The 22,542-nt window shown below is 44.1% G+C and overlaps 1 protein-coding gene across 2 annotated transcripts in view; it reads right to left on the minus strand.

The window, feature by feature from the left end:
- Nucleotides 1-22,542, minus strand: part of Slc9a4 (solute carrier family 9 member A4) — a 58,761-nt gene that overhangs the window by 29,906 nt on the left and 6,313 nt on the right. For both annotated transcript variants that reach the window (XM_078028738.1, XM_005338491.3), the window contains exons 2-4: nt 21,251-21,714; nt 2,650-2,909; nt 1,138-1,355 (exon numbers count right to left, since the gene is read on the minus strand). In XM_078028738.1, coding sequence (XP_077884864.1) covers nt 1,138-1,355; nt 2,650-2,909; nt 21,251-21,714 — 942 coding nt within the window. The remainder of the gene's footprint in view (nt 1-1,137; nt 1,356-2,649; nt 2,910-21,250; nt 21,715-22,542) is intronic.

Below are 22,542 nucleotides of genomic sequence, written 5' to 3' on the forward strand. Positions count from 1 at the left end.
TCTAATGTTATTTCTTTTGATATTAGTTCCACTTCCCTGAAGATTTATACAATATTGGAACTTGAAAGACATCTAAAATTTTGGGTGGTGGAGGAAGATCTTTGAATAGATAAATGTCTGCCAAGTTCAAATGACTTGTGAATAACCATGATGGGATCTGATTTCAGATTTGAATGTATACCAACGTTTCTTTAATTGTTTTTCCACCAGGGACCCAGTAGGCATACATATTCCACTGTCCTTATGAATATTTTAATATTTCTGCCTTCTTATTATTCTTTCCTAGATCCTAAAAGCCATCCTAAATTAATTTGAAATTGATACATTCAATGTAAGTTCTCAACCACTTCTCCTAATTTCTCTGAGTAATTGATTTTAAAAGATTAGTCGAAGTCATTAGAAAATATAATGTTTCTAATCAAATAGAAACACATATATTGTAGCTCAGTGCCTAATGTATTTTTTTTTCTGGTTCCTGAAACATAAATGTTCAAGATAAATCAGCAATCATTGAATCTCAATTTCAAAAATTATGCACGCTTTACAAGGGGGAGATCATTTAATTTATAGTTGTCCTTACTAATTCATATTGAGTTCTTTTTAAAATAAGAATTCACTTCCTGGCCCTTTCTTTGCTAGATACCCATGCACTAAACCCTCAAACTAACTGTGCTATTTAGAGGGATATGTAAGTGTATTTGCCTTACACAATTTTGAAGTTCTCACTTATCCTGTAACAAATGTGTAAATACCCACAGTTTGTAATCTATATCTGATTTAAGGTGCAAGAGGGTAAAAATTGGCAAAGAAGTGAAGTGCAAGGGATACATTTACTGAGCTATATTTAAATGTGTAGATGTAAAAGTTCAGTCTTCAATGAAAAGAGAAAATATTCTCTGCTTCCTCCCAGCTTCAGTGCAGAACCTTATCTTCCAGCCACTCATAACTTTGAGCCGATGGAGGGAACCAACCTAAAACATTCTTGGTCACTACCAGGTGCCAACCCTCCTCTAACAATAAAACCAGGTAGCACCAACTCACTGCTTATGGTTTTATATGGCAGAAGGGAATAAAGAGAACTAAAAAAGAAAAACCCACAAGCTGGGTAGGAGTCTTTGGGGCCCTGCTCTTTCTTACTGATGGCTCGCCAGATCTGGCAGAAAACCAGAGTGAAGCAGATGAAGGCCCAGTTCCACTCATGGTTCTTCCCAATGGTGGACACGCCCATGAAGATGAAGATCAAGGTCTCGCTGACGCTGCTCAGCATCTTCATGAAATACTTGATGGTCGTGTAGGACGTCTGGGACACGTTTTCTTCCACATACTTCTTCATTGTCACGGCGCAGGCTGTGATTCTACAAAGGGAGCAGAGTCTCACAGAGACGCAACAAGTTTTACTTCTCCACAAAATATCCTCCCCACTGGCAAAGCTACAGATCCTTGAAGCAAGTCTGTACCCAGAAAAGGCAACCCCTCTGCTCCCTTTCTCTGCCTATCCATCTTGCACACATCTTCTCTCTCTCTCCCCTCTGGAACGGGGAGGTGGGGGGCAATACAAGGGAAAGTGAATGTGGTAGAGAAAGTGGGTACGGCGTGGCTTTCACAGAACAAAATGGAGGGAAACTCATGCCAGAGAACAAGAAGCAGAAGGGTTCTCCCTTCCTACCCTCCTTGAGAGCTTTGTCGGTCCCAACCTTCATTGTCTGCTTTACTCTGCCTTAAACCAAAATAAATCCCACTTAAGTTGGATAGACAGAATAACTCGGGGAGGCCCTGATTTCTTACACTCAAGCAAATGGCTTACAATCATTTCATGACAAATCTTTCCTTTCGAATGCTTCTGTTCTGCAGCCATTTAGAGAGTCTGGGGAAATGAAGGAACTTTGCCTTGTCTTGATGGGTTTTGTCATTTTGAGAGTGGGGAAAGGATAAATACTTAGCACCTACACTGTGATCTTTATAGGTCTCCCTACACAATAGAATTAAATAGCTCTGCCGGAAGAGTTAGAGAGGAGGACAAAGTCATAGAGAAAAACACATGATCAATTAGAGTGAGCCAAATTGAGAAGACTCAGTCTCAGAAAAACATATCAAGTTTACAAGGAACACGAGGACAAACATCTCAAACATGTCTTCATCAGAACAAAGAAATCTGTATTTCCAGTCCTCTCCCATCTGCATGGTGTCATTCCAGGCTGAAGTGTCATGGAGCTCTGATGTGATTTGAAGGGCACCACAGAGAGCAGAGCCCAGGAATGGGAACTCTTTGTGGCATGGCTCCCTTCTACTTTATAACTAATTTTTCAAAGAAAATCTTTAAAACTACAAAGATGGATTTTAACCTTGAACTCTCCCCTAGCTTTTCTCTGCACCAGCTTTTCTGTGAGTCCTAAATTGGTATGATAATTGCTCTCCTCAACTAAATGGAGGGAACAAATGCAAATGTCGGAGAGAATGTTTGTTTGGCAAAAGACCTGAATCAGATCTCACAAAGTTTTTTTTTTTTTTTTTTTTTTAATATCCTACATCTTGCAAGACCTTTGGGGAGTAATATCCAAAGTCACGCCTTTCCCCGATGCTTGGTTCACCCTCTGTGGTCCTAAACTTTCTCTGTTGGACTAGGAGACTCAGGACTTGGATTGTACTCACGCCAGGATGCCAGAGAGATAGAGTGTTTCTGCAGCTAAGTAAGACAGATAGCTGAACATGAAGACGATGAGCGGCTCGATTGCAGAGATATTCTGAGTGAAACGTGTGATAAACGCAGAAATAAATCCAAAAATGACGCCAAAAAATACTCCCCCACACCCCACAATGATGAATCGGGCACATCCAGCCAAAATGTCGACAGGTTCTATGTCTTCGAATTTATGCATCTTTGTGAAGGCGATTAATATATTGTATAGGACCTAGACAAAAAGAAAAATGAAACAAAGATGATAAACAGGAATTAGAAAATTTCCACACACCTTTTCTCAACTTTGTGGTTAGTTAGATCATATACAACAATAAATTCCACAACAAATACTAACATGGCTACCTAACTTTTAAATATATTCCAAGTAGTTTAAATGCATTCACACTCACAAAGAGAAAGCATAATACTGGTCGCTTGTGACCAAGCACATGCTTGAAATCGATACACTAGCTGGGTATGGTGGTACACGCCTGTAATCCCAGTGGCCAGGGAGGCTGAGGCAAGAGGATCGCAAGTTCAAAGCCAGCCTCAGCAACTGAGTGAGGACTGAAGTAACTCAGGGACATCCTGTCTCAAAATTGAAAAAAAAAAATTAAAAAGTGCTAGAAATGTGGAACACTGATTAGGTGCCTCTGGGTTCAACCCCTAGTATCCAAAAAATAAATATGCTAATTACCCGGATTTGATCATTCTGCACTGTATACATAGATCAGATTATTTTCATGTCTGCTCTTTAAACATTTCTCCTTTAAAGTGAGCACTAGGTTGAGCTCTCTTAAGAGATGGAGCAGAAGGAACACGGAAGGATCAAGTTCTCTTGGGATCCTCCCGAGACAGTCATGTGGAGGGAAAGGATTTCTGGTGGAGCCTGGCTTTGCCATGATTCCTGAAAGGGATCCCTTTGCAACCCTGCAGCTTCAGGTTCGTGTGATAATCTGCCAACAGAAAGCCCCAGAATGGCCCAGGTAGAGCATGTCTGTGCCCTTGGGGTCCGAAGTAGTAGTTCTCCCTGTGTAGTCATGGCTCGTTCCCCTGCCTGCGGCTAGCTCCTCCTGAGGGCCCCGTAGCCCAGGCTTCCACTGCATCAGGGATGGCTGAGCTGGGACCCTGCCTGCCTTCCAGAAGATGCTCTTCCACTTGCCCAGCAACTCTAGACCAGCTCCAGTCTGCTAACCCACCTCCTCTGCCTTCTAGCGTCCAGATACACACCTTTCCCAGTAGGATCTGAATCCCATCCTGGTGTCTTGTTCCTGGGATGCCCTCCCTTAGCCCTTGGGACCATAGTTCCCATACATCTATTAATTATGAACTTATCATAGTTAATACATTTTACATAAAGATTTTCTCTCCAATCTACTGTGTGGTTTCTCTTTCCCAACTGAACCAACCTACTACACTCTTCATATACAGATGGTCCCTGACTTAGGATGATTTGACTTACAATTTTTTTTTCAACTTTATGGTGGTGTGAAAGAGATATGCATTCAGTTGAAGCTGTACTATGAATTTGGAACTTTTCCCAGGCTCATGATCCGCAGATATACTCTCTCATGAGGCTGGGCAGCAGCAATGCAGCTCCCAGTTAGCTGTGTTGCTCAGCTGAGATGCTTAGGGGGTTAGGTGTTTTAAGTGCATTTTCAATTTGTGAATTTTCTACTTAACAGTGGGTTTATCGGAACCTGGCCCTATTGAGTAGTGTCCATATGTCATCTCCATGACTTCTCCAAACCACTGTGGTCTACGTGAGACACACTCTTAATCTCCCTATTGTGGCTCTACTTATTTTCACATTTATTTTGTAATTACAGGGATGTACTTATCACTTTGCAGCCCAGAACTTAGACCAAGCTTCTGTAAAGTGGCAGCAGACATTCAGGTAATGAGACCTATAAAACAGATGAAGCAAGATAGCTGCAGAAAACAAAGATCTTTGAGAATATCAGTCCCTGGGAATCCTGCTAAACCACAGCATACACACATTTGCCATCATCTGCACGTAGCAGGACAAATGAAAAAAAAAAATCAGAGCAGGGGACAGAAGATAAATCTCAAGGAAACAGTCACTGTAAGTATATTCTGAATCACAGAAGGACCACTGGGACTCTCTGGGAACGACTGGGTCTATTTCCCATTCATCCTCTCCCTGTCTGAGCCCATTTTCTGCTGCATAAGAGAATATCACAGACTGGGTAATTGATAAACAATAGACATTTATTTGGCTAACGATTCTGGAGGCTGGTAAGTCCAAGAGCATGGTGCCAGCATCTGGTGAGGGGCCTTTCTGATTCATAGAACATGATAGAAAGGGAAGGCAAGCACACCTGAGCCAGACAGAGAAGGCAAGAGGAACCTGAATTTATCACAAACCCACTCTGGAGATAACCCAACCTGTGATACTGACATTAGTCTAGTTAACTCATTTACTCACCTCATAAAGGTTCACCCTCTCAACACTCTCACAAGGCAATTAAATTTCAAAGTGAGTCTTGCAGGGGACACCCACACCTGCCTTCACACTTGGCTCTCCTCTTATTTCTGGATGTGGTTTCTCTCCTCTGCACCCTACCAAGGTTCCCCAGGCCGGAGCCTACTGTTCCAGTTCCGTCTTCCTTATTAAGACCCTCCATTCTTCAGCATGACTGGCAGCTTTGGGGTTTGGGAATTACCAGAAATGCATGCCATTTTGTGCAGACATTGATCCCTGGGTGGCAGAATCTGGCCCCTTGGTCTGTAGTCTGTAGGCAGCTGCAGTCATTCCCTCCAAAGCCTACTTCCAAGACTTGCCCCACCCTGCAAGGCCTGCGCTATACCTGGTGTCTCCCCTTATGATAAGAAATGGCTAATTTCCCACAGAGAGAGACAGACAGTAAATGATGCCTCATCTGCAAAGCTGTCTTTAGGTTGGTTTCTTGTTGTGTGCATAATCATAAACTATCGGAATACACTGAAAACAAAGCCCCAGTGCATCTCATTTGCTCTCTCCTCTAAGCAGGGCCTTGCATTTATTAGAGGGGTTTCCTCTACTGAGAAAGTAGAAGCAACTGATGAGTAGGAATGGACATCCTAGCTTTTGGGGGGACCTGGAGTCACCATGCATACTATTTGTACATTTTCTACAGAGATCAAAAATCCTAGAACATCACTCTTGGCTTTGGAATGTTGGCAAAGAGGGTCAATCCTCAAAGGAGCTCAAGAGCTACAAACTGTCCTTTAGAGTGCCCCGTTGCCAGTGGACTTTGCTGCCAGGGACACAAGAAGGGTGCACAATGACCCTAGAATCACAAGTTCACATGCCCTTCGCCATGTAGCTTCGGACCCTGATTTCTGGGTATTTTCCCAACGCTCTAAGAATAAAGTGCTGCAAGCTAGGTGCTTGGAGGAGTGGGAGTTTATTCTCTCAGTGCTCTGGAGACTGGATATCCTGGCTATCAAGATGGGCCAGGGTCACGCTCCCTGGGAAAGTGTGAAGGGGGGATTCCTCCTTGTCCCCTCCTTGTTCCTAGTGGTTTTAGGCGATCCTCAGTGTTCCTTGTCTTATGGACACATGGCTCCAGGCTCTGTCACCTCTTCATATGGCTTCCTCTGTGTCTCCTCGGTGCACCTGGTCATTTCAACAGGACACCCGTCATTAGATTAGGGTCCACCTTGGTCCAATGTGAGCTCGTCTTAACTAATCACGGTGCAAATACACTGTTTTCAAATAAGGTCATGTTCTAGGTGTCACGGTGGACTTGAATTTGTATGTTTGTCAGAGAAGTATACCTGATACAGTTTCCGTAACCAAAATGTCCTCAAAAATGAAATTAACTTGTATTATAGACTAGCATTCTTGATTTATAAATCTCTTAGAGCACCAATAATTTATTTAGAATCTTATAAGGTCCTAAGCGGTGGTGTATCCCCTCCAAATGGATCAGTGTTTGACTTTTAATGCCATAAGCAGCCAGTGGCTGATAAGCTTGGTTAGATAAGGAATATGGACAGATTGTAAAAAAAAAAAAAAAAAAAAAAAAAAACTTGCTTCCTTTCCCAAAAAGAAGTTTCTAGTGCATTTTCTGGGAGAAGGAGAAAATGGAAGAATCAGAAAGCTTAGTGCAAATTTGCCTGAGCAAGGATCCCCCCACACACATACACACAAACACACACACACACACACAATGCATATTGTGATGTGTATCTCTTAATATGAAATGAAGAAAGGAGTTACTTTGAAGTTACTTTGAAAAAGGAATATTTGTAGAAATCTTAAACCAGATTTGCTTAGGTATACACACAAAAGTGAAGAAATTTTAAGAAACAAAAATGCTAAAGAAACCTCCATGCATGGCTCACAATCCCTTCCAGATAAATGAGTATTATAAATTTGTCCTTTCTAATCCTACCTGCCTGCCTACCATCTACCTATGTTGGCATCCACCATCCACCTCTCCGTCTGTGGCATCGAGAGTGTTTCGTATCTCTGACTGCAGGGAATGAAAGGTCCAGCCACCTGCTGTATTTCAATTCTTGTGTTCTGTTCTCAGCTAAGGAGTGTGGCAGGGGCACTAAAATATGTCCTTTGTCAGAAGGCAGGTCTCCTACGGTAGGTGTCCCTGGCCTGAGGACTCTGGGATGAGCTTGGTAAACTCTGTCAATGTCCCTCCTTCCCTTTCTCCTTCCGCTGTGGTCACTCTGAAAGGGATTCTCAGAGTTCTCCCCACCCTTGGGTTCCTCCTTCTTGGGAGGTACTGCACATCTAAAACCCTCTGAGTGTCTGATCTATGCATAACCTGGACAATATGCATGGATTTATTGTCCATCTGTGGATCAATAGTGTTTTACAAAACTGTTATTATATTGGTCTATGTTATTTAAACAAATGAAGCTGTGTTTTCAGGAAAAGCTAATCCAAGTATTTGAAATTTGTGATTTATGGTTTCAAAATAAATGTAAAATAAACTTCATGGTTGTACCCTGATGCAGTGAGTTTATTTAGATCCATTCCACTTTCTGCCCGACCTTGGAGGAATCCATGTGTGGGTCTTAGGAGCCCTGGGTTTTTCATTTCTGGAGTTGAACTCCCAAAGAAATGAAGCCAAGATGAGAAGCCAGACCTGGTTTCACAAGCCCAGATCAGGAAGGTTTGAATGAGGTTAAGTGAGGTTTATTTGACTCTCAAATCCAGAGGAAACTCGGGAAACATGACCGAGATACAAAGATTTGAATATTACTACCACAAATAAAAACTCTTTACATAGCTTGCCAGATCACAAACAGCTACTGAATCCATTGCAGTGGCCTGGGAAAGCCAATCAGTACAGCCCTGAACTTTACCCTGGTGTATCCTGAAGGAGGATGTCAGGGGACATTCAGAAGGGTACACAATTAGGAAGACAATCCATAGGACTATGTGCAAAACAATTCTTACCTTTCAGATTAGTAGGTTCTAGGTATCACTACAGGAAAAATAGTGTCTTTGAATTCATTTTAAATCACAATAGTGTGCGTGTGTGTATGTGTGTGTGTGTGTGTGTGTGTGTGTGTGTGTGTGAGAGAGAGAGAGAGAGAGAGAGAGAGAGAGAGAGAAGTCAAGGTTAAATCTGTTTTTGACACAAGGAGTACAGGTTAGAGTTAGAGTTGCCTCCTTTCTCATTGTCTCAGGGAATGGTCCTTTTACAAGATGTAATTGCAAATCTCCCCGATTATGACACTACCCACTCCGATACCACTGTGCATGTTCTGTTTAACCCAGAAAAACTCACGTGACGCCTGACAACAGCCCACCAACCAAGGCTCAGGAGAGATGGAGGGTCAATTCCAAGTATGCTAGACATTTTTCTTGTCAACCTCATGGAGGAATAATTTACATATAATAAACTGCATCTAAAAATGAATGAATTCTGGCCATAAAACCAAGGCTGTGATCAAGATATAGAATATTTGCACAAACCCAGAGAGGATCCTCATTCCTCTTTTGAAGTCTATTTCCAGGTTGTTTTATTTCCTTCACTCTGACCCTAACCTCAGGAAACTTCTGATCTATTATAGATGAATTTGCATTTTAATTGAAGTAAATAATATGGTATGAACTCTGTGGTGTCTGATTTCATTAGCTTAGTTTAATCTTTCTGGAAATTATTCCTGTTATTGCAGGTATCAGTGGTCTTTTTCTTTGTATTCCTCTCGTTTTCTAATACATGGTTATAATAAATTTCAGCCACCCCATCACCTGGTAATGAGTATTTGTTTTCCCTTACCTCAGTTTTTGGTTATTTGAATATTGCTACTGTGAATTTCACAATTCTTTTGTGCAGATATATGCCTTTATTTCTGTTGGATAAATACTTGGGAGTAGAATAGTTACGTAATACGGTTGACATAGGCTAAACTTTTAAAGAGACTTCCAAATAGTTTTCCAAAGCCATTGTATCATTTTGTCTTCCCAACTAGAAATGCATCCCAGTCTTTTTCTTTTCTTTCTTTCTTTCTTTCTTTTTTTTTTTTTTTTAAGAAGGTGTCATGCTAAGTTGCTGAATTTGGCTTTGAACTTCAAATCTTCCTGCCTCAGCCAACGAATCACCAGGCCAAGGAATCACCAGGATGACAGATATGAGCCACCACACCCAGCTGATAACTGCCTTCTTTTGTGATACACATGTTTAAATATTTGGCAGTTTTTAATGAAGTTGTTTTAGAGAATAAGTTCTTTGTTCTTTAGCTTGTCTTCTGGTTTTATACTTAAAAGTGCATGTTAAAGATCAAAACTTACTCCTTTGATAAAATCCAGGTTATTATGTTACTTCCTTTTTTTGTTTGCTTGTTTATGATTTTCCTGTTTTGACAATTCCATGATTAGATAGATTTTGGTTCTATGTTTTCTTCAGGAGATTTATAATTTTATCTTTACATTTAGGCTATGACACACTTTGTGTTGATTTTTAAATATGATTTGAGGTAGGAGGTGATTTTCATGATTTTCTACATGAATATTCAGATATTTCAGTAGCAATTGTTGAAAAGACTCCTCTTCTATTGAACTGCCTCAGTTATTTGACAAAAGTCAATTGACCATGTATATGTAAGTCTATTTCCAGGTTGTTTTAATTTGTTTTATAATTTACATGTCTATTCTTCAATCAACATTGTGAATTTTGTAGTATAATTATTGTGACATTGTAATATGCCTTCAAATATATTTTCAAGTTTTGTTCTTCTTTAAAAAAATGCTTCATGTATTCTTGGTCATTTGAGCTGCCAAACAGAACTTAGAATCAGCTTTATGAATTTTAAATAAGCCGGGCATGGTGGCACAGGCCTGTAATCCCAGCAACTTAGGAGGCTGAGGCAGGAGGATCACAAGTTCATAGCCAGCCTTAGTAACTTACTGTGGCCCTAAGCAACTCAGCAAGATCCTGTCTCTAAATAAAATATCAAAAAGGGCTTAATGGTTAAGTGTCCCGAGTTCAATCCCCAGTACCAAAACAAACAAACAAAAACAAACAAATAAAAAATCTATTTAAAAACTTTCATGGGAAATTTGTTGGAATTTAAATCTTAAAATTTACCAACTTGTTGGAAGAAAACTGACAACAATCCTGAGCCCTTTATTCATGAACATGTCATTTTTCAAGTCTTTTTATTCACATCAGCAATGTTCTATAATATTCACTGAAAAAGTCTCGCACACCCTTCTTGAACGTACTTCTAAGTATTTTGGGTTTTGCAAAACATTCAAGTGAAATTTTAATAGTTTCTTTGGCCACTAGTGGAATGGTTTGCTATTACCTGAATGCTGTTGGTGTTTGTGCTTTAACCTTCTACCCCATTTAACAGTTTGGATCTTACGTGTCCCTCCAAGGCTCGTGGGTTACAGGCCTATTCCCCGCTGTGGCACTACTGGGAACTAGTGGCAGGCAGTGAGATGAGTGGGGTGTGCTCTTGAAGGGGATAATGGAACACAGCCCTTTCCTCCCTTTGTTCCCGGAACGCCAGGAGGTGAAGAGGTTCCCTCTGCCATGTGTTTCCGCCATGATGAATTGCTTCACCTCGGGCCCAAAGCTGTGGTGCCAGGTGACCATGGACTGAAATCTCTAAAATCACAAACTTAAATAAATTGTTGTTCGCTTCACATTGATCATCTCAAATATTTTGTCACAGAGACAGAAAGCTAATACATCGTGACCTTGGTAAGTTCTCTAATAAGTATTCTATTCTAGCAGTTGTTTCACAGGTTCTTGAATGTTCCCTGCATAAACTATCATGCCATCCCTATATAGAATGTACACTGCTCCTTAGTGGCATTCATACTTACATTTATGCTTTTTTCTTTTGACTAATAAAAGTTTTGAGAGTAAATATTGCTTTGATCTTGATTTGAGGAAAAAAGCGCTTGATAGGTAATTCCTAGATTTTCCCCTATGTTTAGTAGGATACTAGCTACAGACTGTTCATAAATTTCCTACATAAGGTTGAAGAAGCTACTTAGTCTCCTTACCTTGTCATGAGTTTTCATCACTAATGGGTGTTGAATTTTGTCAAATAGTTCTCCACATTTATTAATACAGTCATTTATCTTATAGGATGAATTGAATTCCTAGATTCTTCCCCTATGTTTAAGAAACTTGTATTTCTGAAATATGTCTTTCATGACCATGATTTATTTTTCTTTAAATATGTTGCTGAATTTTATTTTTTCTAGTATTTTATTAGGAAATATAATGGATCTTGGTCTATAGGTTTGATTTTTTTTTTTGAAATGTCTGCCTTTTTTTGTTTGTTTCTTTCTTTCTTTACCTTCGTAAAGTTGGGCTCATTACGCAGTTGGAAATTGATCCCCCCTGTACTATACATGAATGAGTGTAGGAAGAATAAATATTATTTCTTCTTTAAGATATAGATAAGTTTGCCATATTTTAAAATGCTTATTTCGTTATTAGGATGATGAGTTATTACCCTCTTTACTATTCCCTTCCTTTAATTTACTTTGGTTTCACTTTGCTCTTCTTCTTGTTTCTTCAGACAGAAACTCAAGTCCATTGGTTTTTGGTCTTTAGACTCTTAAATAAAAGGCTTTTAAGAAGATAAATTTCTCCTCAAAGCATTTCTTTGACTGCACCCCACAAGTTTTGATATGTTGTGTTTTATTATTATTTAGTTAAAAATATTAACTAAATTCCTTTGTAATTTCTTTCTTAAACCGTAAAGTATTTGGAGGTACTTTATTGGAATTTTCCCAAAATATCTTAAATGTTATTTCTTTAATTTCGCTATCTTTAATTTCATTCTATTGTGGACAAAGAACATACTTTGTGGTATCAAGCTTTCTAAATTTATTGAGTCTGTATTTATAACTAAATATCTGGACATTTTTTGCTGTGCAGACAACATGAGGAAATATATTCATCGACCTTATGCCAGCAATTAGATAAGGAATCTAACTAATGTTGGATCCTGTGAGGAGGGGCAATGGCAGATTCAGCTCTGTCGTGGGGCATGTCTTGACCCCGTGACAGCTAAAGGAAGTCTACTACTGATTACTGAATTACCTGGCAAGACAGCACAATGACAGGACATTCTCCACTCCTAAAAGAAGGAAAAAGACCTGCTGCCCCAGGAGAGGAGAGTTAAGTGTGCTGTTACCAACGGTCCTGGGTTTGGCCTCCCTCAACATTCATTGCTAATGGACTCAGAGAGTAAAGTAAAGGCCACGTTGGTGGACTGATGACCGATAATGTGATGAGGAGGAAAACATACTGCAAGTGGCAGAATGTCCCTGACCTAGGGCCCAGCCAACAAGTTCCTTTAATGAACGTCTTTTCACTTTAAAAACCGTGAAAACCCTTCAGAGCTTGAAGAAAGCTAGGGTGGGGGTTCGCCCTATGGCAGCTCTAAGAACCACCCCCCCACCAAGGACTCCCAAATATACACCTCCATTTCATCTTTCTCCCAAGCTCTAGACTTGTATTTCTATAATGCTCCAACAATTATTTCAAAGGCCCATTGATACCTCAAATTTAGTAGTTCAAAGCCAACCTAAGACGAGTCATCCCCTACCAATACCTGTTCCTCATCCGGACTCTGTTCAAGCAAGTGCCTGAGCCTAGTGTCCCTCCTCTATGCAATCGTCCCCTTTCCCCATTCCCACATCAATTTGAAGCAAATACTCAAGTGACGGTCTTTTACCATCTGGGGTCAGTAGATGACCTCTATGATACAAAAAGTAACTTAAAAGCCAATCTCAAAGCTCAGTTACTTTTAACTACAAAGTCAAACATCAGTTGTGACCAGTCACGGAAGACAAGCTTAGTGATTTTCTTTTATTTTAGGAGTTTTCTCTGACTTAGTGAAAAAATCAGTGTCTGAGAGAAAGTAGTTGCTCAGTAATATTTTTGGATGGATGAATGGATAAATGGATGGATGGATAGATGGATGGATGGATGGATGGATGGACAGATGGATGGATGATTAGGACTCAGGAGACCTCTGGCCCCAACAAGCATAACTCAACTCCAACATTAGAATACAGGAGTTGGAGCTGAGGATGTAGCCCAGGGGTAGCCCAGAGGTAGTAGCATGTGTGAGACCCTGGGTTTGGGTGCCAGCACCTCAAAAATAAGTAAAATCAATCAACACATAAGGCAGTTGGATTTCGTGGTACCTCAATCCTTTCCCATGGTTCTAGTCTACTTTTTACTCCTGTGGTATGGACTGAAGAGTCACCTAAAGTCTCACACGCTGCAGGCTCGGTCCCGTGTTGATGTTGAAAGGTGGTGGAATCTCTAAGACACAGGAACGAGTGGAAGGCTCTATCCTCAGGACGGATTCATGCTATTTGAGCAGGAGGGTTTTTCTCACTCTCACTGGAAGTCCCTCCAAAGCCAGGTTGTGACCAGGGGACCTGGCTCCTCCCCTGAATCTCTTTGGCTTCCTCCCTTGAACGTGCACCCTCTGACCTTGGCAGCTTCCCTCTCCGCTTCTTTGCCACACGGTGACCTAGCCAGGAAGCCCTCACCAGATGGCATCATGCCTTTTAAACTTTCAGCCCCCGAATCATGAGCCAAAATGAACCTCTTTTATTTTTTTTGTAAAGTAACGAGACTCAGGTATTTCATTATAACAACACAAAATGGACAAAGACACCAGTAACCACCGCTGGTCCTGGTGGTAAGAAGTGAAATACGAATGAGCACAGCTTCTTACCTCACCCATCTCTTGGATCTAATGCTCCAGAGCAGGCCTGTACAACAGGTTCTGCTGGGTGTTGTCCCTTTACGCAATCATTGAGGAAGCCACAGGGAAGCTATTTGCCAACCAACCCCTCCCAACAGTCAACTCATAGGACTTTTCACATGATGCTGGGCATAGTTTTTCCATCTCGCAGCCCAACATACCCAACAAGACTTTGAGAATGCACACACGCCTGTTGGTGGTGGGGCATGTATCAAAAACCACAGGACCAGGAAACTCTCCAGGCTGTGTTTAGAACACTAGGCTTTCCTCCCAAGTCAGGGATTTCCATGAATGTATTATATAACCTCCTAGGAAACCTCTGTGGCTGGGAAGGGTTCTAGGCAGATACAGAAGAATAGGCAGGCACATGGTCAGAGGCTAAGAAAAGTCGGAAGCTCATAGCTCGTGGCTGCTCAAAGGCACAGGGCAAAGCCTGTTTGTTTTTGCATCCCTGGCTTTTAGCACAGTTGGTGAGAAGTGCATAGTTTTTAGAGCAGGGACAGGGCAGCTCCCCTGTGCCCTTCTGCAAATTTGTCCTGATTATTCCCTGAAGAGAGAAATAGCATTGCTTTTCTCCCCCCGACCCCACCCCACGTGTCACTTTTCCAAATCCGTTTGCATGGCTGCTCAAGCCCACCTCCTGCCACAGGAAAGACAACTTGACAACCAGAGAAGTTCTTTATTCTTGTACTTGTGAACTGAAGTGAGTTCTAATCACCCCTAAGCGGCTCACAGCTTAGCCTGGTGAAAAACCAATTTGTACAATTCCCCCCCTCCACTATTCTCTTACTTCAGGCGGAAGGAAGAAAATGAACCGAATGAGTGTTTATGAATCCAATTTGAGGTCTTGCAAGGAAGCACTCCCTGCAGGGCCCCTCTCCAGCCCTGCTCTGGCACACCTCTCACTGGTTTTAGGCTGTGGGTTAGAGCCAGACATGCAGATGGAAAAGGTGTCACTTCAATACAGAAGGACAGGAGTCAGACGTGCCTCCTTTTTACTGGTGACCCACTGCACCCCCAAACATGCCTGGCTTCCCCTCACTGCTCCCAGGTCCTTGTGCACCCCCCAACCTGGTCCAAGCTTCATCTCAAGCTGTTTGCTGCCTCTCTCTCTCTCTCTCTCTCTCTCTCTCTCTCTCACACACACACACACACACACACACACACACACACCTGGGGGTCTCATTTGATAGCCTCTGCAAAACTGCATGCTGAGGTTGGATTAGTTAATTTACACATGATGAAACTGAAGCATAGAATGATAGAGTCTCCTGCTGGAAATCATGCCATACCCTGACACACGGAGCTCCCGACCTTCTTAGTCGGAGGACCTGTCTACAGGTGCTCCTTGATTTACAGTGGGATCACATCTCCATCAAGTCATCCGAAGGTGAGAACGTCCCGAGTCCAAAATGCGTTTAGTACACATGACCTGCCACACATCCTAGTGTCACAACACGGTGCACTGTAGGGTGTCTGCTGCTCCCCGGCCTGATGGGGGTGACTGGGAGCTGCCGCTCCCTGCCACTGCCCAGCAGCATGAGCAAAGACCCAAATCAGAATTGGAGGTAGGACTGCTACTGAACGCAGATTGCTTTCACACCATGGGAAAGCTAAAGAGTCCAAACATTGTAAGTTGGGGACCCTTGCCAAGTTATTCTCACCTCTCACCTTCCACCCTGATGCTTCCGAATCTGAATAAAATAAAAGGAAATAAAAGAAGAATAAGGAACAGTTGCCTACTGTCCCTTCTCGATTCTGTTCAAGTTTGCACACAGCTCTGCAGGGAAGTTTCAGCCTGCAAAGTCCAGGCAGACAGACAACACCCGGCAGCATCACTTAGGGTATGGAGAGCTCTGCAGCTCAGAAGCCCTTGGGCAGGTGAACGCCACGTAACACCAAACACAGGGTGCCTGTGCCACAAGTTATTTTGAATGTTTGATCTGTATGGATTCATTTTAATCTTCGTACAATCCTATCTCTGGTTCACAGAAAGAAAATGGAGACTCACAGAGGTTAAGTGACTCCTACTAAAGTCAAACAACTTGCAGTAGAAGCAGGACATGAACAGAGGCACACAGGCTCCTGCCCATACTCTTGGTTATGCTTTACTGCCTTGTGAATGGCGGGTAATGGAGTTAGGAACCCATTTGAGACAGAAAATACAAACCATGAAATTTGCCCTTTGATGAAGGCAGGGCTTTGTGTCATCCCCAGGGATGTGTCAGATGCACGGTTCACTTTGATTCTCCCCGTGTCCCGGACAGCACAGGTGAAGGACAGCTGCATCGGACTGTGGGGAAGAGGGACGCGATGAAGGGACTCTTCACTGACAACTACACCAGTGTCCTTCCACCCCCTGGAGGGTGGGCTCAGGAAACAGTGTGGAAACTTGGTGGTGGACATGGGTCTGAGGAAAACATTTTCAGTGTGCTCACAGCTTCCCAGAAAGATGCAGATTCAAAAGAAGCATCAGAGAAGGTGGGCTGCAGCCTGTGGAGGCTGGCAGCCCAGGCAGAGCAGCAGACTGGCCCCAGCAGCACCCTCACCCATCCAGCAGCACCATCACGGCCTCCATCCATCAATTCTCTCTTCCTTCTGCAGGACGGCCATTGGCTCCCCGAGTTCTGGATTCTGGGCCCTGTGATGCAGATACTGGGAGGGAACAGCTGAACGACCAATCAGAGAGCCAGCAGGCAGCCCATTAGGAAAGGCTGATAAACAGATCCGGAAAGGGAGGGGAAAGGAATTCTAGCAAGAGGGAGAGGGCGGTTTAAGACCTAATGCTAGCCACAGGTATGCATCGTAAATTCAGGGCCAAGTGCAAATTAAATGAGAAGTAAAACATTCTTACTGACAGCCGCAGCAGAAGGGAACTGCTGGCTGGTGAAGCAGAAAGAGGCTGTATTTCCACTTCTTATTTAGATATTGAGATGCAGATGCTAAATTCTACTCAGTTAATAAATAACTGCCCTCTCTGAGAGTCTGTGTCTTCCCAAGAAAAATGGTAATAGAAATTCAAGCACCTGGAGATCCCAGAACTCAGCTGGCAACCCCACACCCTAACTCTAAGCAACCCTATCTCTAACCCAGCTCTAACCCTCAACCTGACCAAGAAAACCAAGTATCTCCATGAGAACCTCGAACTCAGGTCCCGGGGGACAATGTCCATGACGACTCCCTAATACCCTTTCACACAGCGGTGACGAGAATCCACGCTTCATTCAGTTGTCCTGGGGCTTGAAGAAAGAAAAACTCCACAAAGCAGGGACCATCCCAGGTCTAGCCCTCAGGCAGGCCATGAGCTCAATTCCTTCTATCTCAAGGCTCCTAGAGAACGGAATATAGAGGCAGCAGATCTCATACAGAGTCATCTCTAGAGGAAGGAGTGAAGGCAAGAGGAAGAGGGAAATGGGAGGGGAGAGAGAAGGTGTCAAGGAAAGAGCAGAGATGCTCCCCAGCCAGACCCCCTGAGCTCCAGGCTCAGCCTCACCCCATCCAGGCCTCTCGGATGAGGCGGAATAGAGGAGGTGGACTGAGAGAATTCCGTTGTAACACCTTCGGCAAGTTGATCCAGAAGAACCAGGGAGGGACACACATACAAGAACAACCTGCCCTTCTATCGATGAGGTGGTGCCATGTTTGAAATCAGCTGCCTAGCTACAGTGAACCAGCCACCGTAGAGTGTCCTTGAGGTGCGGTGACATCAGAGTGACCATCAGCATTCAGTGAGGGCCGACCCGAGACTGGACACCCACTGTACCAAAAGCTGAATCTGAATTTCCAAGGACTCTACGAACCAAAGAGTATCATCATCTTGATTTTACTGCAAAAGGGGGCACAGAAAGATCAGAATCTTGTCCAGAGCCACACATTGGAACTGCAGAGCCCGCCCCTTCTGTTTTTGAGAAGTGGACAAGCTTCCCTGACGGGACGTGGGCCCAGTCTTCACATTGATGATGCATGGGTTCTCTCCTGTCCCCTCCCAGCTCCAAGAGTGGGGAGTTCAGAAGGTAAGAAGGAAGAGAGGTGGGCACAGGCACAGCTGGCCTCCTGGCGTGTCCTTGCTCAGCGTATTTCAATTTCCTTTGCCTCATTTTCTTCATCTTTAAAATGAGGGTATTTACTCCTGCTTCATAATATGATCTAAAAACTTAATGACAAATGCTAAAATGAACCACTCGGGGCCTGCGTATGGTAGCACACCTGTTTTCCTTCTAGAATTTGGGCCCTGAGATTCATCTGGGGATGTGGGTGATCCTTCTATTTCAGCAATCTTAGAAATATCCTTTGTCTTTCAAATATGTTTTTTATTCATCATAGAACTGGGGGATTGAAGCCAGGGCCCCGACTAAGCTCGTTAAGCACTCTGCACCTGAGCTACATCTCCAGTCCTGAAACCCCCTATATTTTTAACATGAGAATTGCATATAGTCAAATTGTACCACATGATGTTTTAATGTACATAGTATAATGTGATGGTCTTTACAGTCTAGCTAATTAAGGCATCCACCTCCACATCATTACACTCTTTCTGCCCTTCCTTCTCCTTCCTTTCCTCTCTCCTTCTCTCCCTCTCTCCTTCCCCTCCTTCCTTTAATGCACATAGTCAAGTCTCCTGAAATCTGCTCTCTTTGCAAATTTCCAGTATACAATATAGTATTGGCCGTCATTTTAAAGCTATGTGGGTTTTGTCTCTGTCCCCTTTGCCTACCATTGAGGGTGTGTTCTGGTGAATTAGAATCAGAACCTGCAATTTCAGCCAGAGGAAGAAATAGTGGAATAAAAGACCTGGCCAATCAGACTCATTGATGCTTGGCCCACTCTAGAAGGCAGCCCTTAGGGGATAAAGATCTGGAGAGCTGTCACATATAAGCCACAATCACTGGCCACCTTCGGGATGACTCAGACTTCCTGCTGAAAGAGCACAGTACTGATTGCTGGCCTTGGGCAGGCTCACTGCTCAATGAAAGGGTGAGTTCAAGGCCCTTAGCTCAAAATACCATTGGATGGCCGAAAGTACCAGTTGCTTCAAGCTGCTTTCTAAATCTGGACCTAGGGCCTCTCTGGTTTCACTTAGAGACCCAGCAGCGCCCAGCACACACTTAATACCCACTGTGCTGTGGCTGCCCACAGAGTGACATGCGGGCAGCCTCACCAGAGCCAAACCTACAGCAGCCTCGTCTGGCAAAGGTCACAGCAGTGCCCTCTGCCGATACTCCGGTCACTCAAAAATCCCCATTTTATTTTGAAAATCTCATTCTTTAGACATGTCTGGGCCAGAGCCATTAAACTTTGACAAATGCTGCTGGCCATGAATTGACAACCTGAACCCAGACGGTGGAGGTAAAAGCCAGAGAAAAACTCAGGGTCAAGTCTGATTCTCAAACTCCAGGGCAGCTGAGTCAAGCGCTCGCCTTGGTAATTAATGAAGACTATTTCTTGGCAAGAACTCCTGCAGATCATATGATTGTGCTCCGGATGGAGAAACAGTGTGTTCTGTGAAAATCAAGGAGGTGGCAGTCAATACACTGCCTATGAAGTGCAAGCTGATAAAGGCTTTCTGGAAATTCTTGGCAGCTGTGGTGTAAGGCATAAAATTAAGTTCAATGTCACGTGCTACCTTGGTATTTGGGAAAATCAGGAGGCCCTCAAACAGCCCAACTGCAAGCCCTCCCCCTCCTCCCAACACACACAGCCCGGTGGATAATGTCCCCCAGTGATAAAAGCCTTTTTACCAAGGAGTCCAGGCACAGTTCCTGCTCATCTCCAACGAGCAGGATTCAGTTCCCTGGCAGTCAGCAAAACCATCCAAATAACCCAGTCATCTGTGAAGAACCAGGCTTACCCCATCCTCCTGCCTGCCCACCCCAGCCCTTGCTGCTTGCTTCTCGTTGAGGGCAGCCCTGTGGGGCCCTGATGGTGTGTCGTGTCCTCCCGCTCTGGGCTCTGAGCATGTGTGACTCATCAACCACCATCAATCTCATCTGCCCAGTGTCGGGTGTCATGCATTTGGCCATCTCCATAACCCTCGGCTGAGAATCTCTCATTTACCAATGAGGTGAGTGGGAGGTGAGTCAAACAACCACATGTTTCAAAATTTTAAATGCATACACTGCTCAACCTGGGAATTTCCTTTCTAAGAGACTATCCTATAAACAGTCTCAGTGAAGCAAAAAGAGAAATATGCAGAAACAAGAATATTCATTGCCACATTGTATATAAGAGCAAAAAGTTGAAAATAACCGAAATAACAATTCACTGAGGAAATTAAATTATCGTAAACATAATCTGTGACATACTTCCCAACAGCTGAAAAGACATAGTAAGAATTTCAAGACTTCTTCTATCTAAGCAATACATCTAATAAAATCTGCCCGGTCTTTGTTAAAATATGAATCCCCAACTAAAGGCTGGGAGGGAGAGGACAAGATGGATAAAAGTAGTAGCTCTTTGCATGGCGAGTGAGAGAGGGCGAGTGGAACCTTTGGTGATTTATGCTACACCGCTTTATTTTTTGTTGTAGCTATTTGCTTTTCATTTTTTTTTTGCAGTTCTTTTGAGATGAGGTCTTGCTAATTGCCCAGGATGGTCTCAAACGCTCAGGTTCACAGATCCTCCTGCCTCTGTGTCACATCAAGCTAGGACCACAGGGGCATGGCACTCCACCCAGCTGTGCTCCCCAGTTTTGTACAGTTTGACTCTTCATTGATAAAATTAATTCTAGTTTGACTTATGTGCTGGTATAGAGACTTGAAAGTAAGTTGCACCTGATAAAAAAAAAACTTGCACCTGATCCAGCTTGCAGCGATTATGAAGAAACTGAACATGGAGAACCACCTACAGTGGGATATTCCAGCCCCTCAGCCCACTGACATCTCCTGAGCCTTAGTGCTAATGTTAATCTAGAGGCTTCCTCAGAAGAAATCTCTCATTCCCATTTTCCATGTACCATGGTAATTGGGCGATGATACACAAAGCCCACCCATTTTTATAAATCTTCTCCATTCTCTCCCCATCTTATCTTTGACGTCACTTCATCTCATGCAGCATGTTTTTTTTTTTTTAAAGCATGCAAAGGGAAGGAATGGAAGCGAGATGTGATAAATGAAAAATAACTCTCTCTCTCTATAATCCAGGCCACCCTTTTCGCCCGTGTGAAGACCCAGTGCCAGTGTGCAGTCAGGTGCAGGGCGCAGATCCTAAGGAAGGCCACTGGATTGGGGCCAATGCTGTGCGCACCGGGGTCTGCCCATTCCTGGCAGAGGCCCAGACTCAGGCCTCCTCTTTCGCCCTGAGGACAGCCTCCTGCCCGAGCCCCACTGACCCCCTCGGACGTCTCACCACGCTGATGCCGTCGTTGAGAAGGGCCTCCCCGAAGATGATCATGTAGAGCTGCTCGTTGACCCGCGCCTCCTCGAACACGGCCAGCACGGCCGCGGGGTCCACGGCGGACAGGAGGCTGCCGAAGAGCAGGGTCTCCAGCAGGCTGAGGTCGCCGAGGCCCAAGGCCCCGACCCGGCACACCAGGTAGAGCGACAGGCCGATGCCCAGCGCGTTGACCAGGGCCCCCAGGCCGGCCCACCACAGGATGGAGCCGATGTTCTCCAAGAAGGGCCGCGTGGGCATGAAGTAGCCGCTCTCCAGCACGATGGGCGGGAGCAGGTAGAGGAAGTAGATGCTGGAGTCCATGACCGGGGGCGACTTGTGGTCGGTGCCGAAGATGATGCCGCCCACCAGGGCGCCCACGAGGATGAGCAGGCAGCTTTCAGGCATGAGGCCCGGCAGCCGGCGGCAAAGGTGGAAACCTGCGGAAGCGCAGAGGAGCGCGTTTGGAGATTGCTCATGCAACGGGGAAAGCCAAGCGGACAGCACCTGGGGCCAGCTGGCTGGCTTCTCCAGCCTCTGTTTCCCATCCGTGGCCCGGACTGGGAGTGCGGCCAGGGCGGCGACTTTGGGTTTCTGCAGCGCTGGGAATCAGACCCAGGGCCCTTGCACCTGCTAGGCCAGCCCCCCACCACTGAGCTGTGTTCCTCGCTCAGGATGCCCAGACTGTGCACTCACAGATGCAATTTCTGCCTCTGGCTCATGCAAAATCAGACCTACTCCCCTGGACTGTTTTCAGCTTTTCCCATCTCACTTCATTCCCCTCTGCACTCAACAAACAGGCAGCCATTAAAAGTTGCTGATTTTTGTCTCCTCTATTCAGCCAGTGACATGGCTTCCTGATCGGACGCTGAAGAGGGAAATCGGGTCACGTTCTCATAAATCCCTCCTCATCACCTCTGACCCTTCATGCCACCAGCCCTGAATTCCTCCAGTCCCTCTATGGAGGGAGAAGTTCACCTTCTCCTCTCCATTTCCATAGCCGCTGTCTTTATTGAAGACATCCTGATTCCTCATCTTAAATATTGCATCTTTCTTCTCACCTCCTGCTGTACTTTTAACCTTGAATGTCCCCCAGTGTCCTGAGTGTTTTGGTCCCCAGGGAGGTGATACTATGAGATGATAAAACCTTTAAGAGGTAGGGCCTAGTGGGGGGGGGGCTCCAGGTCAATGGGAACATGCTCTCAAAAGGGATTGTGAGACCCTGCCCCTTACTCCTCTCTCTTTTGTTTCCCAGTGAGCAAGTCTGC

Source organism: Ictidomys tridecemlineatus, chromosome 12 (genome assembly GCF_052094955.1).
Source record: "Ictidomys tridecemlineatus isolate mIctTri1 chromosome 12, mIctTri1.hap1, whole genome shotgun sequence".
NCBI lineage: Eukaryota > Metazoa > Chordata > Mammalia > Rodentia > Sciuridae > Ictidomys > Ictidomys tridecemlineatus.